Source organism: Oncorhynchus keta, unplaced genomic scaffold (assembly GCF_023373465.1).
Source record: "Oncorhynchus keta strain PuntledgeMale-10-30-2019 unplaced genomic scaffold, Oket_V2 Un_contig_17818_pilon_pilon, whole genome shotgun sequence".
Lineage (NCBI taxonomy): Eukaryota > Metazoa > Chordata > Actinopteri > Salmoniformes > Salmonidae > Oncorhynchus > Oncorhynchus keta.
This window is the reverse complement of record NW_026280599.1, coordinates 70,001-92,938: the sequence shown is the minus strand read 5'-3', so window position 1 is coordinate 92,938 and position 22,938 is coordinate 70,001. Positions and strand designations below refer to the sequence as shown.

General features: G+C 39.3%; 1 protein-coding gene across 1 annotated transcript in view; it reads right to left on the bottom strand.

The window, feature by feature from the left end:
- Window positions 1–1,687: 1,687 nt before the first annotated feature.
- Window positions 1,688–22,938, bottom strand: part of LOC127919899 (A-kinase anchor protein 13-like) — a gene marked incomplete at its 3' end in the record, with an annotated part of 89,177 nt that continues 67,926 nt past the window's right edge. The window contains 5 exon segments of the mRNA XM_052503740.1: window positions 1,688–1,982; window positions 6,995–7,453; window positions 7,783–7,833; window positions 19,726–19,770; window positions 22,867–22,937. Coding sequence (XP_052359700.1) covers window positions 1,688–1,982; window positions 6,995–7,453; window positions 7,783–7,833; window positions 19,726–19,770; window positions 22,867–22,937 — 921 coding nt within the window.

Here is a 22,938-nt window from a genome sequence, read left to right as displayed (position 1 = left end):
CCCTGTCTCAACACTGTAGTGTAGTTATACCTGGTGACTGTCCTCCCTGTCTCAACACTGTAGTTATACCTGGTGACTGTCCTCCCTGTCTCAACACTGTAGTGTAGTTATACCTGGTGACTGTCCTCCCTGTCTCAACACTGTAGTGTAGTTATACCTGGTGACTGTCCTCCCTGTCTCAACACTGTAGTGTAGTTATACCTGGTGACTGTCCTCCCTGTCTCAACACTGTAGTGTAGTTATACCTGGTGACTGTCCTCCCTGTCTCAACACTGTAGTGTAGTTATACCTGGTGACTGTCCTCCCTGTCTCAACACTGTAGTGTAGTTATACCTGGTGACTGTCCTCCCTGTCTCAACACTGTAGTGTAGTTATACCTGGTGACTGTCCTCCCTGTCTCAACACTGTAGTGTGTACCTGGTGACTGTCCTCCCTGTCTCAACACTGTAGTGTAGTTATACCTGGTGACTGTCCTCCCTGTCTCAACACTGTAGTGTAGTTATACCTGGTGACTGTCCTCCCTGTCTCAACACTGTAGTTATACCTGGTGACTGTCCTCCCTGTCTCAACACTGTAGTGTAGTTATACCTGGTGACTGTCCTCCCTGTCTCAACACTGTAGTGTAGTTATACCTGGTGACTGTCCTCCCTGTCTCAACACTGTAGTGTAGTTATACCTGGTGACTGTCCTCCCTGTCTCAACACTGTAGTTATACCTGGTGACTGTCCTCCCTGTCTCAACACTGTAGTGTAGTTATACCTGGTGACTGTCCTCCCTGTCTCAACACTGTAGTGTAGTTATACCTGGTGACTGTCCTCCCTGTCTCAACACTGTAGTGTAGTTATACCTGGTGACTGTCCTCCCTGTCTCAACACTGTAGTGTAGTTATACCTGGTGACTGTCCTCCTGTCTCAACACTGTAGTGTAGTTATACCTGGTGACTGTCCTCCCTGTCTCAACACTGTAGTGTAGTTATACCTGGTGACTGTCCTCCCTGTCTCAACACTGTAGTGTAGTTATACCTGGTGACTGTCCTCCCTGTCTCAACACTGTAGTGTAGTTATACCTGGTGACTGTCCTCCCTGTCTCAACACTGTAGTGTAGTTATACCTGGTGACTGTCCTCCCTGTCTCAACACTGTAGTGTAGTTATACCTGGTGACTGTCCTCCCTGTCTCAACACTGTAGTGTAGTTATACCTGGTGACTGTCCTCCTGTCTCAACACTGTAGTGTAGTTATACCTGGTGACTGTCCTCCCTGTCTCAACACTGTAGTGTAGTTATACCTGGTGACTGTCCTCCCTGTCTCAACACTGTAGTGTAGTTATACCTGGTGACTGTCCTCCCTGTCTCAACACTGTAGTGTAGTTATACCTGGTGACTGTCCTCCCTGTCTCAACACTGTAGTGTAGTTATACCTGGTGACTGTCCTCCTGTCTCAACACTGTAGTGTAGTTATACCTGGTGACTGTCCTCCCTGTCTCAACACTGTAGTGTAGTTATACCTGGTGACTGTCCTCCCTGTCTCAACACTGTAGTTATACCTACTGTAACACTGTACCTGGTGACTGTCCTCCCTGTCTCAACACTGTAGTGTAGTTATACCTGGTGACTGTCCTCCCTGTCTCAACACTGTAGTGTAGATATACCTGGTGACTGTCCTCCCTGTCTCAACACTGTAGTTATACCTGGTGACTGTCCTCCCTGTTCCTTCTTCTTCTTGTCCTTCTTGTTCTTGCTCCTGTCTTTAGCCAGTTGCAGCAGTCTGTTAGGTATCTGGTTCTGACTGTCGCCACTAGGGGCCTTTAGGGCCGGGGCCTCAGAGAAAGGGCTTTGGCTCTTCCCTTTTGACGAGGTCAGGGATTCTTTCCTGGGGGAGGAGGAGAGCTCAGTCGGGTCCATTGGATCTTTGTCCAGGGAGGTAGAGGAGGGGAAGTGGGGGGAGTCGTCTGAGGTAGAAGAGGGAGTTCTCTGTATCCACCTCTGTTGGAGATGACAGGAGGTGCGGTTATGAATATGATATTACATTATATTAAACATTATAATGATGTTGTCTGAGTCGGTACAGCCACCGGGTTCCTTCATGCATCATGCCGATAGAAGCAGACATCTCCCTGGGAAGAGGAAGGGCGGGGGTGTACGCTTCATGATTAACGACTCATGGTGTAATCATAACAACATACAGCCACCGGGTTTCTTCATGCATCATGCCGATAGAAGCAGACATCTCCCTGGGAAGAGGAAGGGCGGGGGTGTACGCTTCATGATTAACGACTCATGGTGTAATCATAACAACATACAGACACTCTATTCATTTTGTTCAACTGACCTAGAATTCCAAACAATCAAATGCCGACCACATTATCTCACAAGAGAATTCTCTTCGATCATAGTCCCAGCCGTCACCCCCAAGCAGATACCTCGACGGCGGAGGAAATTAGCTGGAAACTAAACTGAAAACCATATATCCTGAAGCTGCATTTATTGTAGCAGGAGATTTTAACAAAGCAAATTTGTGAACAAGGCTACCTAAATTATATCAGCATATTGACTGTAGCACAAGAGCAATACACTGGACCACTGCTACACTTCCACAAGGCAAACGAGGCCCTCCCCTGACCTCCCTTCGGCAAATCTGACCACGACTCCATCTTTCTCCTTCCGTCCTATAGGCAGACACTCAACCAGGATGTACCTGTGACTAGAACCATTCAATGCTGGTCTGACCAATCGGAATTCACTCTTCAAAATTTTGGGGCGACAGGTAGCCTTAGTGGTTAGAGCACTGGGCCAGTAACCGAAAGGTTGCAAGATCAAATCCCTGAGATGAAAAGGTAAAAATCTGTCATTCTGCCCCTGAGCCCCTGAACAAGGCAGTCAACCCACTGTTCCTAGGCTGTCATTGAAAATAAGAATTTGTTCTTCACTGACTTGCTTAGTTAAATAAAGGTTAAATAAAGAATATATATAATAATTAAACAAGCGAAATGTCGGTATAGGGACAAAATGGAGTCGCAACTCAACGGCTCAGACACGAGAGGTATAGATAATATATTATAAATATGATACATATTAGAGTACAGGTGTTCATCCACCTCTGGCCTGCTCGCCTCCCTACCACTGAGGAAGTACAGTTCCCGCTCAGCCCAGTCAAAACTGTTCGCTGCTCTGGCCCCCCAATGGTGGAACAAACTCCCTCACGACGCCAGGACAGCGGAGTCAATCACCACCTTCCGGAGACTCCTGAAACAACACCTCTTTAAGGAATACCTAGGATAGGATAAGTAATCCTTCTCACCCCCCTTTAAGATTTAGATGCACTATTGTAAAGTGACTATTCTACTGGATGTCATAAGGTGAATGCACCAATTTGTAAGTCGCTCTGGATAAGAGCGTCTGCTAAATGACTTAAATGTAATGTAAATGTATATAATATATTATATATATAATTGTTATAGTATAGACATAATATACATAGTATAGTAGAGATAATATATTATAAATATGATACATATTATGGTATAGAAATAATATAGATGTTATAGTATAGATAGTATATTATAAATATGATAGATATTATAGCATAGAAATCATATAGATATTGTAGTATAGATATAGACAGTATAGAACAGATAATATATTATAAATATGATACATATTATAGTACAGAAATAGTGTAGATAGTATATTATAAATATGATAGATATTATAGCATATAAATAATATAGATATTGTAGTATAGATATAGACAGTATAGAACAGATAATATATTATAAATATGATATATATTATAGTACAGAAATAGTACAGATAGTATATTATAAATATGATAGATATTATAGTATAGAAATAATATAGATATTGTAGTATAGATATAGACAGTATAGAACAGATAATATATTATAAATATGATATATATTATAGTATGTATATTATAGTATAGATAATATATAATAAATATGATACATATTATAGTACAGAAATAATATAGATATGGTAAAGAGAAACTCAATAAAAAAACATTTTCCCATGGTGCCCCTGGTTAATGAGTTAATCATTTCCTGGTTGAACTATAAACCGTTCATCATTCGCCACATTAACCGATACGTCTTGACTATAGTATAGATAATACATTATAAATATGATAGATATTATAGTATAGATAATACATTATAAATATGATAGATATTATAGTATAGATAGAATAGTATAGATAATACATAATTCGATGAGCAGCATTCGCCACATTCACCGATACGTCTTGACAATAGTATAGATAATACATTATAAATATGATAGATATTATAGTATAGATAATACATTATAAATATGATAGATATTATAGTATAGATAGAATAGTATAGATAATACATTATAAATATGATAGATATTATAGTATAGATAGAATAGTATAGATAATACATTATAAATATGATAGATATTATAGTATAGATAGAATAGTATAGATAATACATTATAAATATGATAGATATTATAGTATAGATAATACATTATAAATATGATAGATATTATAGTATAGATAGAATAGTATAGATAATACATTATAAATATGATAGATATTATAGTATAGATAGAATAGTATAGATAATACATTATAAATATGATAGATATTATAGTATAGATAATACATTATAAATATGATAGATATTATAGTATAGATAGAATAGTATAGATAATACATTATAAATATGATAGATATTGATAGTGTAGATATGATAGATGAAATTGTAGTGTAGATATTATAGAATATATATAATATAGATAATGTATTATAACTATCTGTACTATACTATGATAGATAATATATAATATAATAATATATGCCATTTAGCAGACGCTTTTATCCAAAGCGACTTACAGTCATGTGTGCATACATTCTACGTATGGGTGGTCCCGGGAATCGAACCCACTACCCTGGCGTTACAAGCGCCATGCTCTACCAACTGAGCTACAGAAGGATAGATATTATAGCATAGATATAATATAGATAGTATAGTATAGATAATATATTATTAATATGATAGATATTATAGTAGATATTTTATAAGTATGATAGATATTATAGTACATATTATAGTATATATCATATCATATCATAGTATAGATAATATATTATAAATATGATAGATATTATAGTATAGATATAATATGCATAGTATAGTATAGATATATTATAATAACGATAGATATTATAGTATAGATGTTATAGTATAGATATAATATAGTATAGACAATATATTATAAATATGATAGATATTATAGTATAGATATAATATGGATAGTATATTATAAATATATTATAATAACGATAGATATTATAGTATAGATATAATAGTATAGATATTATAGTATAGATATTATAGTATAGATATAATATAGATAGTATAGTACAGATAATATATTATTAATATGATAGATATTATAGTATAGATTTAATATAGATAATATATTATAAATATGATAGATATTATAGTATAGATTTAATATAGATAATATATTATAAATATGATAGATATTATAGTATAGATATTATAGTATAGATAATATATTATTAATATGATATATATTCTAGTATAGATATAATAGTATAGATATTATAGCATAGATATAATATAGATAGTATAGTACAGATAATATATTATTAATATGAGAGATATTATAGTATAGATTTAATATAGATAATATATTATAAATATGATAGATATTATAGTATAGATAATATATTATTAATATGATATATATTATAGTATAGATATTATAGTATAGATAATATAGTACAGATAATATAGATGTAATATAGATAATATATTATAAATATGATAGATATTATAGTATAGATATTATAGTATAGATAGTATAGATGTAATATAGATAATATATTATAGATAATATAGATTTAATATAGATAATATATTATAAATATGATATATATTATAGTATAGATATTATAGTATAGATAATATATTCTAAATATGATAGATATTATAGTATAGATAATATAGATTTAATATAGATAATATATTCTAAATATGATAGATATTATAGGATAGATATTATAGTATAGATATTATAGTATAGATATTATAGTACTGATAATATAGATTTAATATAGATAATATATTATTAATATGATAGATATTATAGTATAGATATTATAGTATAGATAATATATTATAAATATGATATATATTATAGTATAGATATTATAGTATAGATAATATAGTACAGATAATATAGATTTAATATAGATAATATATTATAAATATGATAGATATTATAGTATAGATATTATAGTATAGATAGTATAGATTTAATATAGATAATATATTATAGATAATATAGATTTAATATAGATAATATATTATAAATATGATAGATATTATAGTATAGATATTATAGTATAGATAATATATTCTAAATATGATAGATATTATAGTATAGATAATATAGATTTAATATAGATAATATATTCTAAATAGATATTATAGGATAGATATTATAGTATAGATATTATAGTACAGATAATATAGATTTAATATAGATAATATATTATTAATATGATAGATATTATAGTATAGATATTATAGTATAGATAATATATTATAAATATGATATATATTATAGTACAGATAATATAGATTTAATATAGATAATATATTATAAATATGATAGATATTATAGTACAGATAATATAGATTTAATATAGATAATATATTATTAATATGATAGATATTATAGTATAGATATTATAGCATAGATAGTGTAGAATAAAGTTGATGGAGATAAAAGCATGTATAGTACAGATAATATATTATAAATATGACAGATATTAGAGTATAGATATTATATGGATATTATAGTATGAATAGTATAGTTAGATACAATATTCTGAATATGATACGATATTATAGTATCTATATTTTAATATAGATAGATAGTTTAGAATAATTATCATAGATATTCTAGCATCTTACCTTAGCCATTCTCATGTGTTCTACCCTCTCCATTTCTCGGTGTATGTTTTCTCTGTCTCGATCTAGTTTCCCCTGAGCGTCTCTCAGTCGCTCTAGATCTATCAGATAGTCCTTCTTCTTCCTTTGTAGCTCCACCCTCTCCGTAACTAGCTCCCTGCTCCTCTTCCCCGTCTCCTCTTCCTGTACCAGGAGCTGCACCTCCCTGTCTGTCAGCTGCTGCTCCCGCACCTCCCACTCCCTCTCCCTCCTCCTCTTCTCCTGGTCGTGTGTGGCCTGCTGGCGCTGCAGCGCGGCCGTCTCCTGCCTGTGTTTCTCCAGGCTGCGCTGTTTCTCCTGCTCGATCAGGGAGTTGTGGCGGGAGGAGGGACGGGAGGAGAAGAAGGAGGTGAGGCGTTCGGGGCGGTTGGTGAGAGCCTGGCGCTGATCCTCAATGAAGCTGTCCTGCTGGACTACCACTGCCTGCAGGGACAAAGAGACACATATACCACTGCCTGCAGGGACAAAGAGACACATATACCACTGCCTGCAGGGACAAAGAGACACATATACCACTGTCTGTGGGGACACAGAGACACATATACCACTATCTGTGGGGACACAGAGACACATATACCACTATCTGTGGGGACACAGAGACACATATACCACTATCTGTGGGGACACAGTGACCGATACACTGCACAAAAACACAGTCAGAGTGAAGTGGAGGAGTCATTCAGCTTCTTCTGGTTAAGTACAATACAGCTGGTCCCAAGTCATCAGGAGAGAGGACAGGTGAGGACACTGACCTGCAGGGTGCTGAGCAAGTCATGGATGTGGCTCACACTGTGGAGGACCTGCTAGAAGACAACAGAGATCACACTATGAAGGGTTGGAGGACCTGCTAGAAGACAACAGAGATAGATCACACTATAAAGGACCTGCTAGAAGACAACAGAGATAGATCACACTATAAAGGACCTGCTAGAAGACAACAGAGATAGATCACACTATAAAGGACCTGCTAGAAGACAACAGAGATAGATCACACTATAAAGGGTTGGAGGACCTGCTAGAAGACAACAGAGATAGATCACACTATAAAGGACCTGCTAGAAGATAACAGAGATAGATCACACTATAAAGGACCTGCTAGAAGATAACAGAGATAGATCACACTATAAAGGACCTGCTAGAAGACAACAGAGATAGATCACACTATAAAGGACCTGCTAGAAGATAACAGAGATAGATCACACTATAAAGGACCTGCTAGAAGACAACAGAGATAGATCACACTATGAAGGGTTGGAGGACCTGCTAGAAGACAACAGAGATAGATCACACTATAAAGGACCTGCTAGAAGACAACAGAGATAGATCACACTATAAAGGACCTGCTAGAAGATAACAGAGATAGATCACACTATAAAGGACCTGCTAGAAGACAACAGAGATAGATCACACTATGAAGGGTTGGAGGACCTGCTAGAAGACAACAGAGATAGATCACACTATAAAGGACCTGCTAGAAGATAACAGAGATAGATCACACTATAAAGGACCTGCTAGAAGATAACAGAGATAGATCACACTATAAAGGACCTGCTAGAAGACAACAGAGATAGATCACACTATAAAGGACCTGCTAGAAGACAACAGAGATAGATCACACTATAAAGGGTTGGAGGACCTGCTAGAAGACAACAGAGATAGATCACACTATAAAGGACCTGCTAGAAGACAACAGAGATAGATCACACTATGAAGGGTTGGAGGACCTGCTAGAAGACAACAGAGATAGATCACACTATAAAGGACCTGCTAGAAGACAACAGAGATAGATCACACTATAAAGGACCTGCTAGAAGACAACAGAGATAGATCACACTATAAAGGACCTGCTAGAAGACAACAGAGATAGATCACACTATGAAGGACCTGCTAGAAGACAACAGAGATAGATCACACTATAAAGGACCTGCTAGAAGACAACAGAGATAGATCACACTATAAAGGGTTGGAGGACCTGCTAGAAGATAACAGAGATAGATCACACTATAAAGGACCTGCTAGAAGATAACAGAGATAGATCACACTATAAAGGGTTGGAGGACCTGCTAGAAGACAACAGAGATAGATCACACTATGAAGGGTTGGAGGACCTGCTAGAAGACAACAGAGATAGATCACACTATAAAGGACCTGCTAGAAGACAACAGAGATAGATCACACAATAGAGGACCTGCTAGAAGACAACAGAGATCACACTATAAAGGGTTGGAGGACCTGCTAGAAGACAACAGAGATAGATCACACTATGAAGGACCTGCTAGAAGATAACAGAGATAGATCACACTATGAAGGACCTGCTAGAAGACAACAGAGATAGATCACACTATAAAGGGTTAGAGGACCTGCTAGAAGACAACAGAGATAGATCACACTATAAAGGACCTGCTAGAAGATAACAGAGATAGATCACACTATAAAGGGTTAGAGGACCTGCTAGAAGACAACAGAGATAGATCACACTATGAAGGACCTGCTAGAAGACAACAGAGATAGATCACACTATGAAGGGTTAGAGGACCTGCTAGAAGACAACAGAGATAGATCACACTATGAAGGACCTGCTAGAAGACAACAGAGATAGATCACACTATAAAGGACCTGCTAGAAGACAACAGAGATAGATCACACTATGAAGGACCTGATAGAAGACAACAGAGATAGATCACACTATAAAGGACCTGCTAGAAGACAACAGAGATAGATCACACTATAAAGGACCTGCTAGAAGACAACAGAGATAGATCACACTATGAAGGGTTGGAGGACCTGCTAGAAGACAACAGAGATAGATCACACTATAAAGGACCTGCTAGAAGACAACAGAGATAGATCACACTATAAAGGGTTGGAGGACCTGCTAGAAGACAACAGAGATAGATCACACTATAAAGGACCTGCTAGAAGACAACAGAGATAGATCACACTATGAAGGGTTAGAGGACCTGCTAGAAGATAACAGAGATAGATCACACTATAAAGGACCTGCTAGAAGACAACAGAGATAGATCACACTATAAAGGACCTGCTAGAAGACAACAGAGATAGATCACACTATAAAGGGTTAGAGGACCTGCTAGAAGACAACAGAGATAGATCACACTATAAAGGACCTGCTAGAAGACAACAGAGATAGATCACACTATAAAGGACCTGCTAGAAGACAACAGAGATAGATCACACTATAAAGGACCTGCTAGAAGACAACAGAGATAGATCACACTATAAAGGGTTGGAGGACCTGCTAGAAGACAACAGAGATAGATCACACTATAAAGGACCTGCTAGAAGACAACAGAGATAGATCACACTATAAAGGACCTGCTAGAAGATAACAGAGATAGATCACACTATGAAGGACCTGCTAGAAGACAACAGAGATAGATCACACTATAAAGGACCTGCTAGAAGACAACAGATATAGATCACACTATAAAGGGTTGGAGGACCTGCTAGAAGACAACAGAGATAGATCACACTATAAAGGACCTGCTAGAAGACAACAGAGATAGATCACACTATAAAGGGTTGGAGGACCTGCTAGAAGACAACAGAGATAGATCACACTATAAAGGACCTGCTAGAAGATAACAGAGATAGATCACACTATGAAGGGTTGGAGGACCTGCTAGAAGACAACAGAGATAGATCACACTATAAAGGACCTGCTAGAAGACAACAGAGATAGATCACACTATAAAGGACCTGCTAGAAGACAACAGAGATAGATCACACTATAAAGGACCTGCTAGAAGACAACAGAGATAGATCACACTATAAAGGGTTGGAGGACCTGCTAGAAGACAACAGAGATAGATCACACTATAAAGGACCTGCTAGAAGACAACAGATATAGATCACACTATGAAGGACCTGCTAGAAGATAACAGAGATAGATCACACTATAAAGGACCTGCTAGAAGACAACAGAGATAGATCACACTATAAAGGGTTGGAGGACCTGCTAGAAGACAACAGAGATAGATCACACTATAAAGGACCTGCTAGAAGACAACAGATATAGATCACACTATGAAGGACCTGCTAGAAGATAACAGAGATAGATCACACTATAAAGGACCTGCTAGAAGACAACAGAGATAGATCACACTATAAAGGGTTGGAGGACCTGCTAGAAGACAACAGAGATAGATCACACTATAAAGGACCTGCTAGAAGACAACAGAGATAGATCACACTATAAAGGACCTGCTAGAAGACAACAGAGATAGATCACACTATAAAGGGTTGGAGGACCTGCTAGAAGACAACAGAGATAGATCACACTATAAAGGACCTGCTAGAAGACAACAGAGATAGATCACACTATAAAGGGTTAGAGGACCTGCTAGAAGACAACAGAGATAGATCACACTATGAAGGGTTGGAGGACCTGCTAGAAGATAACAGAGATAGATCACACTATAAAGGACCTGCTAGAAGACAACAGAGATAGATCACACTATAAAGGGTTAGAGGACCTGCTAGAAGACAACAGAGATAGATCACACTATGAAGGGTTGGAGGACCTGCTAGAAGACAACAGAGATAGATCACACTATGAAGGACCTGCTAGAAGACAACAGAGATAGATCACACTATAAAGGACCTGCTAGAAGATAACAGAGATAGATCACACTATAAAGGACCTGCTAGAAGACAACAGAGATAGATCACACTATAAAGGACCTGCTAGAAGACAACAGAGATAGATCACACTATAAAGGACCTGCTAGAAGACAACAGAGATAGATCACACTATAAAGGGTTAGAGGACCTGCTAGAAGACAACAGAGATAGATCACACTATAAAGGACCTGCTAGAAGACAACAGAGATAGATCACACTATAAAGGACCTGCTAGAAGACAACAGAGATAGATCACACTATAAAGGGTTGGAGGACCTGCTAGAAGACAACAGAGATAGATCACACTATAAAGGACCTGCTAGAAGACAACAGAGATCACACTATAAAGGACCTGCTAGAAGACAACAGAGATAGATCACACTATGAAGGACCTGCTAGAAGACAACAGAGATAGATCACACTATAAAGGACCTGCTAGAAGACAACAGAGATAGATCACACTATAAAGGACCTGCTAGAAGACAACAGAGATAGATCACACTATAAAGGACCTGCTAGAAGACAACAGAGATAGATCACACTATAAAGGGTTAGAGGACCTGCTAGAAGACAACAGAGATAGATCACACTATAAAGGACCTTAGAGGATATAAAGGACCTGCTAGAAGACAACAGAGATAGATCACACTATAAAGGACCTGCTAGAAGACAACAGAGATAGATCACACTATAAAGGGTTGGAGGACCTGCTAGAAGACAACAGAGATAGATCACACTATAAAGGACCTGCTAGAAGACAACAGAGATAGATCACACTATAAAGGACCTGCTAGAAGACAACAGAGATAGATCACACTATAAAGGACCTGCTAGAAGACAACAGAGATAGATCACACTATAAAGGACCTGCAACAGAGATAGAAGACCTGCTACAACAGAGATAGATCACACTATAAAGGGTTGGAGGACCTGCTAGAAGACAACAGAGATAGATCACACTATAAAGGACCTGCTAGAAGACAACAGAGATCACACTATAAAGGACCTGCTAGAAGACAACAGAGATAGATCACACTATGAAGGACCTGCTAGAAGACAACAGAGATAGATCACACTATAAAGGACCTGCTAGAAGACAACAGAGATAGATCACACTATAAAGGACCTGCTAGAAGACAACAGAGATAGATCACACTATAAAGGGTTGGAGGACCTGCTAGAAGACAACAGAGATAGATCACACTATAAAGGACCTGCTAGAAGACAACAGAGATAGATCACACTATGAAGGGTTGGAGGACCTGCTAGAAGACAACAGAGATAGATCACACTATAAAGGACCTGCTAGAAGACAACAGAGATAGATCACACTATAAAGGACCTGCTAGAAGATAACAGAGATAGATCACACTATAAAGGGTTAGAGGACCTGCTAGAAGACAACAGGGATAGATCACACTATAAAGGACCTGCTAGAAGACAACAGAGATAGATCACACTATAAAGGGTTAGAGGACCTGCTAGAAGATAACAGAGATAGATCACACTATAAAGGACCTGCTAGAAGACAACAGAGATAGATCACACTATAAAGGACCTGCTAGAAGACAACAGAGATAGATCACACTATAAAGGGTTAGAGGACCTGCTAGAAGACAACAGAGATAGATCACACTATAAAGGACCTGCTAGAAGACAACAGAGATAGATCACACTATAAAGGACCTGCTAGAAGACAACAGAGATAGATCACACTATAAAGGACCTGCTAGAAGACAACAGAGATAGATCACACTATAAAGGGTTGGAGGACCTGCTAGAAGATAACAGAGATAGATCACACTATAAAGGACCTGCTAGAAGATAACAGAGATAGATCACACTATAAAGGACCTGCTAGAAGATAACAGAGATAGATCACACTATAAAGGACCTGCTAGAAGACAACAGAGATAGATCACACTATAAAGGTTTAGAGGACCTGCTAGAAGACAACAGAGATAGATCACACTATAAAGGACCTGCTAGAAGACAACAGAGATAGATCACACTATGAAGGGTTAGAGGACCTGCTAGAAGACAACAGAGATAGATCACACTATAAAGGACCTGCTAGAAGACAACAGAGATAGATCACACTATGAAGGGTTGGAGGACCTGCTAGAAGACAACAGAGATAGATCACACTATGAAGGGTTGGAGGACCTGCTAGAAGACAACAGAGATAGATCACACTATAAAGGACCTGCTTGAAGACAACAGAGATAGATCACACTATGAAGGGTTAGAGGACCTGCTAGAAGACAACAGAGATAGATCACACTATAAAGGACCTGCTAGAAGACAACAGAGATAGATCACACTATAAAGGACCTGCTAGAAGACAACAGAGATAGATCACACTATAAAGGGTTAGAGGACCTGCTAGAAGATAACAGAGATAGATCACACTATAAAGGACCTGCTAGAAGACAACAGAGATAGATCACACTATAAAGGACCTGCTAGAAGACAACAGAGATAGATCACACTATAAAGGGTTGGAGGACCTGCTAGAAGACAACAGAGATAGATCACACTATAAAGGACCTGCTAGAAGACAACAGATATAGATCACACTATGAAGGACCTGCTAGAAGATAACAGAGATAGATCACACTATGAAGGGTTGGAGGACCTGCTAGAAGACAACAGAGATAGATCACACTATAAAGGACCTGCTAGAAGATAACAGAGATAGATCACACTATAAAGGGTTAGAGGACCTGCTAGAAGATAACAGAGATAGATCACACTATAAAGGACCTGCTAGAAGATAACAGAGATAGATCACACTATAAAGGACCTGCTAGAAGACAACAGAGATAGATCACACTATAAAGGGTTGCTAGGATCACACTATAAAGGACCTGCTAGAAGACAACAGAGATAGATCACACTATAAAGGGTTGGAGGACCTGCTAGAAGACAACAGAGATAGATCACACTATAAAGGACCTGCTAGAAGACAACAGAGATAGATCACACTATAAAGGACCTGCTAGAAGACAACAGAGATAGATCACACTATAAAGGACCTGCTAGAAGATAACAGAGATAGATCACACTATAAAGGGTTAGAGGACCTGCTAGAAGACAACAGAGATAGATCACACTATAAAGGGTTAGAGGACCTGCTAGAAGACAACAGAGATAGATCACACTATAAAGGACCTGCTAGAAGACAACAGAGATAGATCACACTATGAAGGGTTAGAGGACCTGCTAGAAGACAACAGAGATAGATCACACTATAAAGGACCTGCTAGAAGACAACAGAGATAGATCACACTATAAAGGACCTGCTAGAAGACAACAGAGATAGATCACACTATAAAGGGTTAGAGGACCTGCTAGAAGACAACAGAGATAGATCACACTATAAAGGACCTGCTAGAAGACAACAGAGATAGATCACACTATAAAGGGTTAGAGGACCTGCTAGAAGACAACAGAGATAGATCACACTATAAAGGACCTGCTAGAAGATAACAGAGATAGATCACACTATAAAGGACCTGCTAGAAGACAACAGAGATAGATCACACTATAAAGGACCTGCTAGAAGACAACAGAGATAGATCACACTATGAAGGGTTGGAGGACCTGCTAGAAGACAACAGAGATAGATCACACTATAAAGGACCTGCTAGAAGACAACAGATATAGATCACACTATAAAGGACCTGCTAGAAGACAACAGAGATAGATCACACTATAAAGGGTTAGAGGACCTGCTAGAAGACAACAGAGATAGATCACACTATAAAGGACCTGCTAGAAGACAACAGAGATAGATCACACTATAAAGGACCTGCTAGAAGACAACAGAGATAGATCACACTATAAAGGACCTGCTAGAAGACAACAGAGATAGATCACACTATAAAGGACCTGCTAGAAGACAACAGAGATAGATCACACTATGAAGGACCTGCTAGAAGACAACAGAGATAGATCACACTATAAAGGACCTGCTAGAAGACAACAGAGATAGATCACACTATAAAGGGTTAGAGGACCTGCTAGAAGACAACAGAGATAGATCACACTATAAAGGACCTGCTAGAAGACAACAGAGATAGATCACACTATAAAGGACCTGCTAGAAGACAACAGAGATAGATCACACTATAAAGGACCTGCTAGAAGACAACAGAGATAGATCACACTATAAAGGACCTGCTAGAAGACAACAGAGATGGATCACACTATAAAGGACCTGCTAGAAGACAACAGAGATGGATCACACTATAAAGGACCTGCTAGAAGACAACAGAGATAGATCACACTATAAAGGACCTGCTAGAAGATAACAGAGATAGATCACACTATAAAGGGTTGGAGGACCTGCTAGAAGACAACAGATATAGATCACACTATAAAGGACCTGCTAGAAGACAACAGAGATAGATCACACTATAAAGGACCTGCTAGAAGACAACAGATATAGATCACACTATAAAGGACCTGCTAGAAGACAACAGAGATAGATCACACTATAAAGGGTTGGAGGACCTGCTAGAAGACAACAGAGATAGATCACACTATAAAGGACCTGCTAGAAGATAACAGAGATAGATCACACTATAAAGGACCTGCTAGAAGACAACAGATATAGATCACACTATAAAGGACCTGCTAGAAGACAACAGAGATAGATCACACTATAAAGGGTTGGAGGACCTGCTAGAAGACAACAGAGATAGATCACACTATAAAGGACCTGCTAGAAGACAACAGAGATAGATCACACTATAAAGGACCTGCTAGAAGACAACAGAGATAGATCACACTATAAAGGACCTGCTAGAAGACAACAGAGATAGATCACACTATGAAGGGTTGGAGGACCTGCTTTTGTTCTGGGTCTGGGGTGTATATATATATTCTGGGTCTGGGGTGTATATATATATTCTGGAGTCTGGGGTGTATATTTATGTTCTGGGTCTGGGGTGTATATTTATATTCTGGAGTCTGGGGTGTATATTTATGTTCTGGGTCTGGGGTGTATATATATGTTCTGGGTCTGGGGTGTATATATATGTTCTGGGTCTGGGGTGTATATTTATGTTCTGGGTCTGGGGTGTATATTTATATTCTGGAGTCTGGGGTGTATATATATGTTCTGGGTCTGGGGTGTATATTTATATTCTGGAGTCTGGGGTGTATATTTATGTTCTGGGTCTGGGGTGTATATATATGTTCTGGGTCTGGGGTGTATATATATGTTCTGGGTCTGGGGTGTATATTTATATTCTGGGTCTGGGGTGTATATATATGTTCTGGGTCTGGGGTGTATATATATATATGTTCTGGGTCTGGGGTGTATATTTATGTTCTGGGTCTGGGGTGTATATTTATATTCTGGAGTCTGGGGTGTATATATATGTTCTGGGTCTGGGGTGTATATTTATATTCTGGAGTCTGGGGTGTATATTTATGTTCTGGGTCTGGGGTGTATATATATGTTCTGGGTCTGGGGTGTATATTTATGTTCTGGGTCTGGGGTGTATATATATGATCTGGGGTGTATATATATGATCTGGGGTGTATATATATGTTCTGGGTCTGGGGTGTATATATATGTTCTGGGTCTGGGGTGTATATTTATGTTCTGGGTCTGGGGTGTATATTTATGTTCTGGGTCTGGGGTGTATATATATGTTCTGGGTCTGGGGTGTATATATATGTTCTGGGTCTGGGGTGTATATTTATGTTCTGGAGTCTGGGGTGTATATTTATGTTCTGGGTCTGGGGTGTATATATATATATATGATCTGGGTCTGGGGTGTATATATATGTTCTGGGTCTGGGGTGTATATTTATGTTCTGGGTCTGGGGTGTATATTTATATTCTGGGTCTGGGGTGTATATATATGTTCTGGGTCTGGGGTGTATATTTATGATCTGGGTCTGGGGTGTATATTTATGATCTGGGTCTGGGGTGTATATTTATGTTCTGGGTCTGGGGTGTATATATATATGTTCTGGAGTATGGGGTGTATATTTATGTTCTGGAGTATGGGGTGTATATTTATGTTCTGGGTCTGGGGTGTATATATATGTTCTGGGTCTGGGGTGTATATTTATGTTCTGGGTCTGGGGTGTATATATATGTTCTGGAGTATGGGGTGTATATTTATGTTCTGGAGTATGGGGTGTATATTTATGTTCTGGAGTCTGGGGTGTATATTTATGTTCTGGGTCTGGGGTGTATATATATGTTCTGGGTCTGGGGTGTATATATATGTTCTGGGTCTGGGGTGTATATATATGTTCTGGAGTATGGGGTGTATATTTATGTTCTGGAGTATGGGGTGTATATTTATGTTCTGGAGTCTGGGGTGTATATTTATATTCTGGGTCTGGGGTGTATGTTTATGATCTGGGTCTGGGGTGTATATATATGTTCTGGGTCTGGGGTGTATATATATATATGTTCTAGGTCTGGGGTGTATATATATATATGTTCTAGGTCTGGGGTGTATATATATGTTCTGGGTCTGGGGTGTATATTTATATTCTGGGTCTGGGGTGTATATATATGTTCTGGGTCTGGGGTGTATATTTATATTCTGGGTCTGGGGTGTATATTTATGTTCTGGGTCTGGGGTGTATATATATATTCTAGGTCTGGGGTGTATATATATGTTCTGGGTCTGGGGTGTATATTTATATTCTGGGTCTGGGGTGTATATATATGATCTGGGTCTGGGGTGTATATATATATTCTAGGTCTGGGGTGTATATATATGTTCTGGGTCTGGGGTGTATATTTATGTTCTGGGTCTGGGGTGTATATTTATGTTCTGGGTCTGGGGTGTATATATATGTTCTGGGTCTGGGGTGTATGTTTATGATCTGGGTCTGGGGTGTATATATATGTTCTGGGTCTGGGGTGTATATATATATATGTTCTGGGTCTGGGGTGTATATTTATGTTCTGGAGTCTGGGGTGTATATATATGTTCTAGGTCTGGGGTGTATATATATGATCTGGGTCTGGGGTGTATATATATATATGTTCTGGGTCTGGGGTGTATATATATATATATGTTCTGGGTCTGGGGTGTATATATATATATGTTCTGGGTCTGGGGTGTATATATATATATGTTCTGGGTCTGGGGTGTATATATATATATGTTCTGGGTCTGGGGTGTATATATATATATGATCTGGGTCTGGGGTGTATATTTATGTTCTGGAGTCTGGGGTGTATATATATGTTCTGGGTCTGGGGTGTATATATATATATGTTCTGGGTCTGGGGTGTATATATATGTTCTGGGTCTGGGGTGTATATATATATATGTTCTGGGTCTGGGGTGTATATTTATGTTCTGGAGTCTGGGGTGTATATATATGTTCTGGGTCTGGGGTGTATATATATATATGTTCTGGGTCTGGGGTGTATATATATGTTCTGGGTCTGGGGTGTATATATATATATGTTCTGGGTCTGGGGTGTATATATATATATGTTCTGGGTCTGGGGTGTATATTTATGTTCTGGAGTCTGGGGTGTATATATATGTTCTGGGTCTGGGGTGTATATATATATATGTTCTGGGTCTGGGGTGTATATATATGTTCTGGGTCTGGGGTGTATATTTATGTTCTGGAGTCTGGGGTGTATATATATGTTCTGGGTCTGGGGTGTATATATATATATGTTCTGGGTCTGGGGTGTATATATATGTTCTGGGTCTGGGGTGTATATATATATATGTTCTGGGTCTGGGGTGTATATATATGTTCTGGGTCTGGGGTGTATATATATGTTCTGGATCTGGGGTGTATATATATGTTCTGGGGTGTATATTTATGTTCTGGGTCTGGGGTGTATATATATATATGATCTGGGTCTGGGGTGTATATTTATGTTCTGGAGTCTGGGGTGTATATTTATGTTCTGGGTCTGGGGTGTATATTTATGTTCTGGAGTCTGGGGTGTATATATATGTTCTAGGTCTGGGGTGTATATATATATGTTCTAGGTCTGGGGTGTATGTTTATGTGGTAGTCTGGTCAGATATCTTTCTTACCTCAGTGTTCCTCTTCAGTAACAGCATCATGGTCGCATTCTCCCCCTGACAACACAAAACTCCAGCATTACTGAACACAGGAGAGGAGTGTGTGTGTGTGTGTGTGTGTGTGTGTGTGTGTGTGTGGTGTCGTGTCGTGTCGTGTCGTGTCGTGTCGTGTCGTGTCGTGTCGTGTCGTGTCGTGTCGTGTCGTGTGTGTGTGTGTGTGTGTGTGTGTGTGTGTGTCTCGTGTCGTGTCGTGTCGTGTCGTGTCGTGTGGTGTGTGTGTGTGTGGTGTGTGGTGTGGTGTGTGGTGTGTGTGTGGTGTGTGTGTGTGTGTGGTGTGGTGTGTGTGTGTGTGTGGTGTGGTGTGGTGTGGTGTGGTGTGGTGTGGTGTGGTGTGGTGTGGTGTGGTGTGTCGTGTCGTGGTGTGTCGTGTGTGTGTGTCGTGTGGTGTCGTGTGTCGTGGTGGTGTGTGTGTGTGGTGTGTGTGTGGTGTGTGTGTGGTGTGTGTGTGTGTGTGGTGTGGTGTGGTGTGTGTGGTGTCGTGTGTCGTGTCGTGTGGTGTGTGTGTCGTGTGTGTCGTGTCGTGTCGTGTCGTGTGTGGTGTCGTGTGGTGTCGTGTGTGGTGTGGTGTGGTGTGTGTGTATGTGTGTGTGGTGTCGTGTGGTGTGTGTGTGTGTGTGGTGTCGTGTGGTGTGTGTAGTGTCGTGTCGTGTGGTGTGGTGTGTGTGTGTGTGTGTGTAGTGTCGTGTCGTGTGTGTGTGTGTGTGTGTTGGAGCTATCCCCGTGTGGTAAAATGCTGAAGTGTATTTAGCTGGTGTCAGATGTAGTGTGGTGTGTGTGTGTGTGGTGTCGTGTGTGGTGTGGTGTGGTGTGGATATGGTGTGGTGTATTGTGGTGTGTGTGTAGTGTGTGTGTGTGTGTCAGATGTGTGTGTGTGTGTGTGTGTACCACCAGCTGTGTATGTGTGGTGTGGTGAGTGGTGTACTGTGGTGTGGTGTGCTGGTGTTGAGTACTACCAGCTGTGTATGCTGTGGTGTATTGAGTACGTGCAGCTGGTATACTGTCAGATATAGTGTGGTGGTGTGTGTGTGCTGGTGTGGTGTATTGAGTACCACCAGCTGGTATACTGTCAGATATAGCTTGGTGTATTGGGAAGCCACTACCTGGAACCCAAAATGCTGAAGAACTCTTTTGGAAATATTTAGCTGGTATACTGTCAGATATAGCTTGGTGTATTGAGTACCAGCTGGTATACTGTCAGATATAGCTTGGTGTATTGAGTACTACCAGCTGGTATACTGTCAGATATAGCTTGGTGTATTGAGGACCACCAGCTGGTATACTGTCAGATATAGCTTGGTGTATTGAGTACTACCAGCTGGTATACTGTCAGATATAGCTTGGTGTATTGAGTACCACCAGCTGGTATACTGTCAGATATAGCTTGGTGTATTGAGTACCACCAGCTGGTATACTGTCAGATATAGCTTGGTGTATTGAGTACTACCAGCTGGTATACTGTCAGATATAGCTTGGTGTATTGAGTACTACCAGCTGGTATACTGTCAGATATAGCTTGGTGTATTGAGTACCACCAGCTGGTATACTGTCAGATATAGCTTGGTGTATTGAGTACCACCAGCTGGTATACTGTCAGATATAGCTTGGTGTATTGAGGACCACCAGCTGGTATACTGTCAGATATAGCTTGGTGTATTGAGTACTACCAGCTGGTATACTGTCAGATATAGCTTGGTGTATTGAGTACTACCAGCTGGTATACTGTCAGATATAGCTTGGTGTATTGAGTACTACCAGCTGGTATACTGTCAGATATAGCTTGGTGTATTGAGTACTACCAGCTGGTATACTGTCAGATATAGCTTGGTGTATTGAGTACCACCAGCTGGTATACTGTCAGATATAGCTTGGTGTATTGAGTACCACCAGCTGGTATACTGTCAGATATAGCTTGGTGTATTGAGTACCACCAGCTGGTATACTGTCAGATATAGCTTGGTGTATTGAGTACTACCAGCTGGTATACTGTCAGATATAGCTTGGTGTATTGAGTACCACCAGCTGGTATACTGTCAGATATAGCTTGGTGTATTGAGTACTACCAGCTGGTATACTGTCAGATATAGCTTGGTGTATTGAGTACCACCAGCTGGTATACTGTCAGATATAGCTTGGTGTATTGAGTACCACCAGCTGGTATACTGTCAGATATAGCTTGGTGTATTGAGTACCACCAGCTGGTATACTGTCAGATATAGCTTGGTGTATTGAGGACCACCAGCTGGTATACTGTCAGATATAGCTTGGTGTATTGAGTACCACCAGCTGGTATACTGTCAGATATAGCTTGGTGTATTGAGTACCACCAGCTGGTATACTGTCAGATATAGCTTGGTGTATTGAGTACCACCAGCTGGTATACTGTCAGATATAGCTTGGTGTATTGAGTACCACCAGCTGGTATACTGTCAGATATAGCTTGGTGTATTGAGTACCACCAGCTGGTATACTGTCAGATATAGCTTGGTGTATTGAGTACCACCAGCTGGTATACTGTCAGATATAGCTTGGTGTATTGAGTACTACCAGCTGGTATACTGTCAGATATAGCTTGGTGTATTGAGGACCACCAGCTGGTATACTGTCAGATATAGCTTGGTACATTGAGTACCACCAGCTGGTATTGAGGTACCACCAGCTGGTATACTGTCAGATATAGCTTGGTGTATTGAGTACCACCAGCTGGTATACTGTCAGATATAGCTTGGTGTATTGAGTACCACCAGCTGGTATACTGTCAGATATAGCTTGGTGTATTGAGTACCACCAGCTGGTATACTGTCAGATATAGCTTGGTGTATTGAGTACCACCAGCTGGTATACTGTCAGATATAGCTTGGTGTATTGAGTACCACCAGCTGGTATACTGTCAGATATAGCTTGGTGTATTGAGTACTACCAGCTGGTATACTGTCAGATATAGCTTGGTGTATTGAGTACTACCAGCTGGTATACTGTCAGATATAGCTTGGTGTATTGAGTACTACCAGCTGGTATACTGTCAGATATAGCTTGGTGTATTGAGGACCACCAGCTGGTATACTGTCAGATATAGCTTGGTGGATTGTGGGTAACCTTCTTCAGTACACCGTCTGACTCTGTCCTGCGAAGGTCTGCTCTGTCCTCTCCCTCTTCTTTGTCCCCATC